Here is a 9199-nt window from a genome sequence, read left to right as displayed (position 1 = left end):
ATCAAAACCAATTTGCTCCGTAGTCCAAGCTGAAGCCCCAAATCTAGCTTGAACCAAGAGCAGTTTGGTTTTGATAAAATAAGCCATGTGTCGCTCGTTTGAGACTCATACGCAAACTCACATCGGCAATTCATTATCCTTTTACCGACACCCAAAAGAAATAAACAAACCCATATTGGTAATTTGGTACACTGCAACTATAAAGTGAACTTCAGATGTTGTAACTAATGAGAATGCTACAGCAGAACTACACAGCTACTTCTTACGCAAGTTTTCAAGATCAGTGTTCCACAAAATTTGGACATGGAGGGGAAGTGCTCTTCATTACATTACACCATCCTATACAGCTTGGACAGCTCAGCTCACTTGAGCATCGGTGAAAATCAGGGTAAACCTAAAAAACATTTAACAAGCAGATATGATGGCATACGACTTCTACTGGCCTAGGCCTTGTGTAGAAGTAAGACATTACCAAGCATAAGGCCATCCCTCATCGACAAAATCATGGAGGCAGAGTTACACATGACTAGGTATGTACGAAGAGACAAATATTTCAGCCTACGTCAAACATTACAGCAATGAGGATGCCCTTTCATCAGATTGTCCCATAAACATACCATTTGTCTAGGGGATTGGTAATGTGCGGTGTGGTAGTTCTCCATGCATCCGTACTGGCAGTATTTCCAGTTATGAGAATATTGAACATGCTTTGTACTGTTGAACTGCTCGACCCACATTCCCATGCTCACATCCTCCATTTTAAATAGCTGCATAATGGGGTAAATAGTAAAATTTCAATGTTCCTCGGGAAGAAGTGATCAAATTGCAAGATGTTACTAACCCGTAGGCTATGGTTTTCACTTTGAGAGACGATGTAATTGGCGATGTCGCTTGATATTATGTATCCAGGTCCATTGGCATAGGGTGGATAGATTTCTTCGGGCCACTCCTGTGGTTAGAGAGGACAATCTTATAGTAAATACGATTGTGGATATGGCAATACTGATTGTGGCACAAACATGAACCGTGTTTGTTCTTACACAAGGGAATGTACGAACCTCATAAGAGACAGCCCACTTCCCTGTTCTAAGAGGCCTGTGCAATAGGTTCAAATTTCCCAGATACAACGGCCTTGTTGGTGACAAGCCTTCGATGTCCATTAAGATTCTCTCGACCCTAATAAAAGTATCATCATCACATTTCATAATATATGCTGCCATTGCATTTCGAACCTAGAATGAAATATAGGTGCCGGTTAGAAGACGTTAATATCTTACTACAAGAGACCAAACGAAGAAGAGATAGTATCATACCCCGTATTCACAAATGGCAACAGTTTTAAGAACTACAAGCTCGTAACGGTCCATGAATGGCAAAATCTCTATATCACCAAAGTAAGCAGCCTCCTTCTTCAGAACTGCATTCACCTCACTTCTTGTGTTCTACAGAAACATTCTCTTCAAGTGGGTCAAACTGTAGCTAGTAATCACTAATTAAATTGCAGAAACACGCTTACTCACAAATGACAGCCCACCAAGTTTCATACCATAAAGAAAGCAATGTACACAATGGTATACCATTCGCCAAACCGAAATATATTTGCCAATGCCATCTTTTCACCATCTTTGCATCTCAATTAGAAAGGAGTACAATAGGACTGCTATCAATATTCATTGTAATATAAACACTCTCTCCACAAGTTTGGCCAAACATAATGACTAACATCCATCAATAGCGTGTTCTCATATTTCATGTGTTGCACATGTGCAATCCATTTCAAATAAAATGTGTCTGTATCTATGTTACACATTAAAAAACCTATGAATCACCAGACAGTACAAATATGCATCTCAATGGAAAAAAGTAATTATCAGATTATTTTCCAGGATGATTAATGCTCAAATGTATGCCAGAAACTCTGAAACCATCTCTAAGACCATATTTTACTTATGTTGTCATTTTACATACAGCAGAGAATGCCTAAAAATTGTGGTAAGAAGCACTGAAGCAGGAACTGTAATGTGACAGGTTTCAGATGAAGAAAGGAGAAAACATGCAGATATACATAAACACAACCGCATGTATGTATATACATATAGTATATTTTATAAATTTTGAAGTTTTAGAATGACTATTAATTAAAAAAAGTAGAGATACAGTTGAGTAACTTGAGTTTACAGTTTAATGAGGGTTCCTGAAAATTATCCTATTTTATTTTCAGTAAATTGATGACCAAACAAAATTTACCCAGAATTGAAAGAAAAATACCAGTGCAACAAAGAATCGAACAGCTACTTTAGAGGTCTTGATTGACATAGATTGCATCCATGTCATTCTTACTGCCATACGCTCAGCAAAATGATTGGTGGCTGAAAGAACCCCAATAAAGAGCTGAACACCACCTTGGGGTGTGGGATGGGATTTCCATTTCTCAGAGAAATCTAATACTCTATGGGGTGAGAAACTTGGATGAGAGGTTGGCAAAGAGGTAGCATATACTGAATGAACATCCACATTACCCTTGATTGCTACAAAAAATTAGAGTACATATTAGATCCTTTTAATAAAGATTACCCAACTCTTTTGCATAGAAAGCCATCACATTAACAGTGGTCCGACTAAAAATTGATAATAGAAACTCAATAAATGTAGATGTTATGCAGTGAAAACAGCTGGAACTTACCATTCGGTATGGGAATGATGTCACATGACGCCCCCCTGTATCCGTCAACTGCAAGGATTACATGTTAGACTTTTTATAAGATCAAAGTTCAAAGAGAAAAAAGAGATATCGCAAAATCAGTAGATGAGCATCATAAGTTTGTAACACCAAACAATCCAGAACGGCATAACAAATAGAACCATAGAGGCATAATTTTTTATGGGAGCCCATGTACTTCACATCATGAAGGTTACCTTAGTTCAGTTAATGAAATTAATATGTACCACTTTGACTTTTTCCATTTAATAAGGGCAGGTCAATAGCCTCACATTTCGGGGATTATTGACCATAAAAACATAAAAGATAAAGGTGGATTTTGGGAGTTCATGCTTTGGCGGCCCTATAACTAAAATAACACTGATAATCTGGAGATCCCAACTGGAAAGTTAATGTGAGTCCTTCATGCTTCGGCTGCGCAAGAAATATGCTTCAGTCACCATATCATATGATGTCAGGAATCAGGACATTTTATATCCTTCAATAAATTGACATATACAAAAAATGGTATACTGAAAATGGATGCAATGTTAGCAGATTAAGAACAATAACTGAAGCATACCCTGCATATCATCGTCACCCTTGGAAGGCAAACCATCACACCTCTGAGCTGTTCCCCACTGCATCCTATAACACGTGTTGTGCTCAATTACTTGATGATGGCTCCAGTCACCTCTTAATCTAGGATTCAAATGCAAAATCTTCGGTGGATCTTCCCCGTGTACAGCCTTTAATCCTTGCAACTCAACCATGAACTGTGATACTAAAACTAATCCATCGCCAACCCTCCTTTTAGCAAGCTGTGGTACATACTCCTGGTGAGCTTGGTGTGGAGTTCCAATGACTGTGATAGAAGAGCCTGCAGCAAGACCACATGGAAGGAACATAAGAAAATCCCTCTTGGCCAGTTCTTCTCCCTCCATTGAAACCCAAGAAGGGCATGACTCAGGCTTCCCTTCTAGTATAGTACTCATGTCAATCTCTTTATCGTCATACTTGCTTGCCTCTTCCCACGCCTTCAATCCTAACGCCCAAGCTTCGTCCGCCATTCTTTCCATTGCAGACAAGTTTTTAGTCCTATTCATTCGCCTCAATATATCAGAAGTTATTCGACCATAGCGCTGCTGTGAGGCCTTTGTTACCGATTTTTGATCTCTTTGCATTTGTGTAGTGCTTTGTTCTGGCTTTAGGGGATTATCCTGATTTTCATTATCATGTAATATTCTGTGGAACCCATCAGAACTAACACGTGATTTACTGATCTCAGCATTCTTTTCATCCATCATTGAAAATCCATCGAAAACACTGGCACTTTCATCCCCACTTAAAACAGCTGCACTCTCCAAAAAATCAGGAAACTTGAAGAAAATAAGGATCAAGTACAACCCAGCTGCAGCCAACAGAATGTACGATAATTTGATCCTTCTAGCACTCGAATAGTCACCTTTCGACCTCTTCATCCTTGAAAGCTGAATAAATGGACAGAACTCCACATCAAGAGCCAAAAGTCACTCCCACAAACACAACAGAGATCCTACGAACAAATGCACGCGTCTATCACAAAATCCACTTCCAATATGAACCAAACTGCCAGTCTACAAGTCGATTAACAGGCAGTATCTCCAGCTGCAATGCACTGTCTTTACCTTCACAGCCTAAAATGCACAAAAATCAGCAGATAACACTAATCATCACAAAATCACTGGAATCCGATGCATAAACCTCATTTAGATTAAGAACACAACAATGAGCATACGAAAACCCTATTCTACCAATTTAACTGATCTTAGCGTCATTTTTCAGCAAATTGAGTAAATACCGATTAAATTACCAAACAGAGGGGAAATTTGTCAAATCAAACGTACCACCAACGGCGAGGATTGGCGGAAGCAGCGAGGCAAATTCTCAAAACGACGCAGCAGATCGAATTGATGGTGATTTGCAATGGCAAACCCTAACTATTTTCGCGCAGTGACAAGAATAAAGTAGAGCATTAAAAAAATACTATAGTATAATTCTTCTTTACTCCATTTGCAGAAGCTGCGCGAAATCTGCAGCTGGTGAGATGGTGGCTGGCCTTGATTAAGAAATTTATGAAATTGCAGCGCCAAATGAAATGAAACATTATAAAACTGGAAAAAGGGAGTTCGTGGAATTTATCTGTGTTTAAGTAAATGACCAATCACAGCTCTTCACGAGGCCCTGCGAAAATACGTATATTTTGTATTTGCCCCAATTTGTTTTATTTCTCTAGACAATTTTATTGCTAAAGTTTTATTAGAACAATTTACAGTATCTAGACAAATTTATTAGAACATTAATCTCTATGACGTGGTATAAATATAATCACTAGAGGGTTTTTTTAATATTCTTGAATATTTGTAGCCTTTTAGCAATTTTTAAAGTTAAGGGGCAAAAGTATATTCACTAATACATTATCATTCAAGAATATTTTTAGCCTTTTAGCAAATTTTTGAAGTTAAGGGGCAAAAGTATATTCATTAATGCATATCATTCAAATGGTACATGAAGCGATATTAAATTCTTTAATTACTGCTTTTTTTTTTCTTGTTATTTTGGTGTTAATCATTTTATTATTATATTTTTGTTAATATAAATAATTTATTTTCTTCTTTAAAAGTTTTAATTTAACTTAATTAGGACAAAGAGAGTAATGCATAATAAACAGCTGAGCATTATTCCCTATTTTTGTATTTATTTGGATTCCAAATAAAATACTCCAATATCCCTATAAAATTAACAAAACGTACCATTTTAATGAATAATTGATAAAATAATAATGAATTAAAAAAATAAGAATTCATAAGAAGGTAATTGAACGAGTATTAATCATTAAGGAGTCTGTTATAAATGTTGTCTAAGATTTTTATTTTGTTGAATTTTCATAATTTATGATTTGTTTGATTTTGAAAGACAGTCTCAAAAAGGTAGTAGTACTAATTTATTTTTTGGATATTGACAATCTAATATTATTGAAATTTTTAAAAAGTTAGATTTTTCCCATGAACTTTAAATGGCAAATAATATTATGAATTTTATCTCGAATTTGTTATTTTACATTAATGAAAAAATTTCGACAAATAATATCATTTTTTTCGTAATTTCTCAATAATAACTTCAATCTTTGAGAATAGTTTTTCTTGAAGCACACCCTCTAAATTTGTTCTTCAATCTATTAATATATCCGGAATTTTTTTACTGATGTGAAATAAAGATAATATTTATGATATTAGTAAGAAAAAATCAACTTTTTAAAAATTTAATTTAGGCGTAAATATCCTTTTATTTTTTTATTTTTTTTGGAGACGAGGGAGTATTTGTACGTTAAGGTACAACCACATCACGCGTGCGGCATTTCTTCTCCACTGTTGGAGAGTGAAGAGAGAGACCCAAATCCGCGCCGCAAAATGGGGGCAATCAGCGACCCAAACCAAGACGGCTCCGACGAGCAGCAGCGGCGCTCGGAAATCTACACGTACGAAGCCCCATGGCACATCTACGCCATGAACTGGAGCGTCCGCAAGGACAAGAAATACCGCCTCGCCATCTCCAGCCTCCTCGAGCAGTACCCTAACCGCGTCGAAATCGTCCAGCTCGACGACTCCACCGGCGAGATCCGCCCCGACCTCTCCTTCGACCACCCCTACCCCCCGACCAAGCTCATCTTCGTCCCCGACAAGGACTGCCAGCGCCCCGATCTCCTCGCCTCCTCCTCCGATTTCCTCCGCCTCTGGCAAATCTCCGATTCCGACTCCCCCCGCCGCGTCGAGCTCAAGAGCCTCCTCAACAACAACCGCAACAGCGAATTCTCCGGTCCGTTGACCTCCTTTGACTGGAACGAAGCAGAGCCGCGCCGGATCGGGACCTCCAGCATCGACACCACCTGCACGATTTGGGACATCGAGAAGGAGGTGGTGGATACGCAGCTAATCGCGCACGATAAGGAGGTCTACGACATCGCGTGGGGCGGCGTTGGCGTTTTCGCCTCGGTCTCCGCCGACGGCTCGGTTAGGGTTTTCGATCTCCGCGATAAGGAGCATTCGACTATAATTTATGAGAGCTCCGAGCCGGACACGCCGCTGGTGCGGCTGGGGTGGAATAAGCAGGATCCTAGATACATGGCGACCATCATAATGGACAGCAGCAAGGTCGTGGTGTTGGATATTCGCTTCCCGACGCTGCCGGTGGTGGAGCTGCAGCGGCATCAGGCCGGTGTGAATGCGATTGCATGGGCTCCGCATAGCTCCTGCCACATTTGCACGGCGGGGGATGATTCGCAGGCTCTGATTTGGGACCTCTCGTCGATGGGGCAGCCGGTGGAGGGCGGATTGGACCCGATTCTGGCTTACACTGCCGGGGCGGAGATTGAGCAGCTGCAGTGGTCGTATTCGCAGCCTGATTGGGTGGCGATTGCGTTTTCGAACAAGCTACAGATTTTGAGGGTATGAGTAGATGATGAATCTGTTTGTGAATTAGTGGTAGACTATTGGTAGCTTTGCCTAGTGTTTGAACAAGGTTTATTTTATTCAAAGCATTGTTCATTTTGCTTAGTGTTTCAACTCTAATTGCAGTTTCTTGACTGTTAGTCCATTGATTCTGGTTTTTGGCAATCATGATAGTTCACTTGCTCTGCTGGTTTCTTTTGCCTAGATAGATTGTATTTATGCTGCTGGATTAAGTCGTAATTGTCGCATAGTTATTATTATGTTGAAAGCTTGATTAAACCCCAATATATAAAACCTATCTGTAGTGTTATTACTATAATGCTGAAGTTGTGGTTGCTTCCATCAGATTTAACACAATTAAGCTACCAGCAACTCCACCTATTGGTATTTTGCTTGCTAAACTTTTTGAATTTCTTGTTAGTTATAAATGACGAAAAATTAGGAGACAATCAGAGCTGTGAGTGAAGGAACTTCCTCACAGAAACTCGAAAGATGTCGTTACATTAGAGCGTACTGGCTTGTGGTAACTACATCAGTTCTTCCACCAGTCAAGCCCCTGTTGCGGGCCTGAGATAACAGACGATTTTTGTCAGGAGTAATGATGCTTTGCTCAACGATTCAAAAGTTCTTGGTATTTTACAGTCCAGCAAGTTGAAGAAGGTGTATTGTAGATTAAGCAGTGCAACAGTGGTCTGTAATTGAAGAATGGCGGATGAACATGGCTGTAAGTTTCTTGCTGCCCCCACTGTTTATTCGTGAAAATCAGTTTAGTTTCCGAATGAAGTAGTAAGCATATGGCGCCGTGTTAAGTCATTCATGTGCTGCAGCTATAGTGTCAACTTCGTTGCTACTCTCTGCCACCTCTTTTTATGCAAAAGCCCCTGTGTTAGGAGTATAACTTATGTATGTATACTGTTCTGGTTATATGATTAACTTGATAGAGATATGATCAATAACTTGAAAATTATCTGCACATTTGATGTCTCTTAAAACTATTCTCTTCCTTATCTTATACCGGTAAAGCTTGGGACGTTGAAAGGCTATTCTTGCATGATATCCCGACATAGAAGAGCGACATCCTGGTTACTAGTACCAAAGGTCCAAAACTGTATAATATTGGAATATTTTCCTATCTTGCTTTCTGTCTTGTGTACTCAGATTATGTTAAGATGATACTTTGATCATTCTTATAAATACCAGTTTGTCTAATCCAGTTATAGTGCTGTTGTGTGGAATGATTTTCCATATTTCACACGGTTGGGGGATCGATTGGAAAGCCGAGGGATCGGGTATCCAGATTTACCATTGAGTTATTGGCTTGATCGAACCCCAAAACTCTGCCGGTCTTGCAGATAACAGAATGAGAGGCGTCTCAACGTGCATTTGTTGGCCTAGTGATGAATTGATTGACTATAGTCTAAAAAAGTTACCTTCTGTTCTGTTATCTGAGATGGGATTAAGTTATCCGATTTTAAGAATCTGGAACAGCTTATTTAGTTTGAAGTATTTAATTTTTGTAGAAAATTGGATAATGCATTACTACTAATTATGAAATTTGTGACATATCAAACCGATAAACTTGTATCCAGAATGGAAACTTGAATTGCATAAAATAACTACAATTAACTAAATGCACAGAACTTCAAACATATGAACAATAAAAAAATCCCCTTGTATATATAAACTTGGTTTTAACATTACAATATTCGTATCTCTCAGTTAACCAAAACACAACACAAAACATGGCATAAACGACACATCCAAACACTCGACTCTCCAAGCGTGAATCGACGTATCCGATCAAGCAACAAAACCACGAACATCAAGTCTCGAAAACTTATAATCCCGTCGCCAAGGTGAATAACCTCAATATCAGATGCATTTGATGCGAAACTCTTACACACTTGAACCCCAAATCCGACCAGTCGGTAGCTAACGCACTTTCTAGGGCAGCCTTTTCCAGTTCACAACCTTATTTATATTAATCGGTAGAACGGCTTTCACACTTCTTTTT

General features: G+C 39.0%; 2 protein-coding genes across 6 annotated transcripts; one reads left to right on the top strand and one right to left on the bottom strand.

The window, feature by feature from the left end:
- Positions 1-234: 234 nt before the first annotated feature.
- On the bottom strand, positions 235-4830 carry LOC125195454 (hydroxyproline O-galactosyltransferase GALT2). The gene is made up of 8 exons (XM_048093603.1): positions 4585-4830; positions 3282-4374; positions 2684-2731; positions 2269-2528; positions 1314-1442; positions 1059-1232; positions 842-949; positions 235-767 (listed from the first exon to the last, which is right to left on the bottom strand). Exons 2-8 carry the CDS (start codon positions 4177-4179, stop codon positions 564-566), a joined length of 1821 nt encoding a protein of 606 aa, XP_047949560.1. The 5' UTR covers positions 4180-4374; positions 4585-4830; the 3' UTR covers positions 235-563.
- Positions 4831-6074: 1244 nt separating this feature from the next.
- Positions 6075-8642, top strand: LOC125196109 (WD repeat-containing protein LWD1-like). Of its 5 annotated transcripts, none has more exons than XM_048094486.1 (3): positions 6075-7182; positions 7607-7909; positions 8406-8642. In XM_048094486.1, the coding sequence occupies exons 1-2, from the start codon at positions 6148-6150 to the stop codon at positions 7610-7612; spliced, it is 1041 nt and encodes a 346-aa protein (XP_047950443.1). In that variant the 5' UTR covers positions 6075-6147; the 3' UTR covers positions 7613-7909; positions 8406-8642. The 5 variants fall into 5 exon arrangements, with proteins under 5 accessions (XP_047950443.1, XP_047950442.1, XP_047950444.1 ...); XM_048094485.1 differs by having other exon boundaries at positions 8400-8642; XM_048094487.1 differs by lacking the exon at positions 8406-8642 and having other exon boundaries at positions 7607-7708; positions 7779-8394.
- The last annotated feature ends 557 nt before the right edge of the window (positions 8643-9199 follow it).

Source organism: Salvia hispanica, chromosome 6 (genome assembly GCF_023119035.1).
Source record: "Salvia hispanica cultivar TCC Black 2014 chromosome 6, UniMelb_Shisp_WGS_1.0, whole genome shotgun sequence".
Taxonomy (NCBI): Eukaryota; Viridiplantae; Streptophyta; class Magnoliopsida; order Lamiales; family Lamiaceae; genus Salvia; species Salvia hispanica.
Note: the sequence above shows the minus strand (reverse complement) of the source record. Positions and strands in the feature narration are given on the sequence as shown.

Excerpts from the sequence above, each read along its gene's own strand:
- LOC125195454 (XM_048093603.1), bottom strand. The coding sequence starts at position 4,179 with ATGAAGAGGTCGAAAGGTGACTATTCGAGTGCTAGAAGGATCAAATTA. Across the intron at positions 2,529-2,683 it reads CATCATTCCCATACCGAATG|CAATCAAGGGTAATGTGGAT; the intron begins GTAAGTTCCAGC and ends AATTTTTTGTAG. Across the intron at positions 1,233-1,313 it reads TTGCCATTTGTGAATACGGG|GTTCGAAATGCAATGGCAGC; the intron begins GTATGATACTAT and ends ATTTCATTCTAG.
- LOC125196109 (XM_048094486.1), top strand. The coding sequence starts at position 6,148 with ATGGGGGCAATCAGCGACCCAAACCAAGACGGCTCCGACGAGCAGCAG.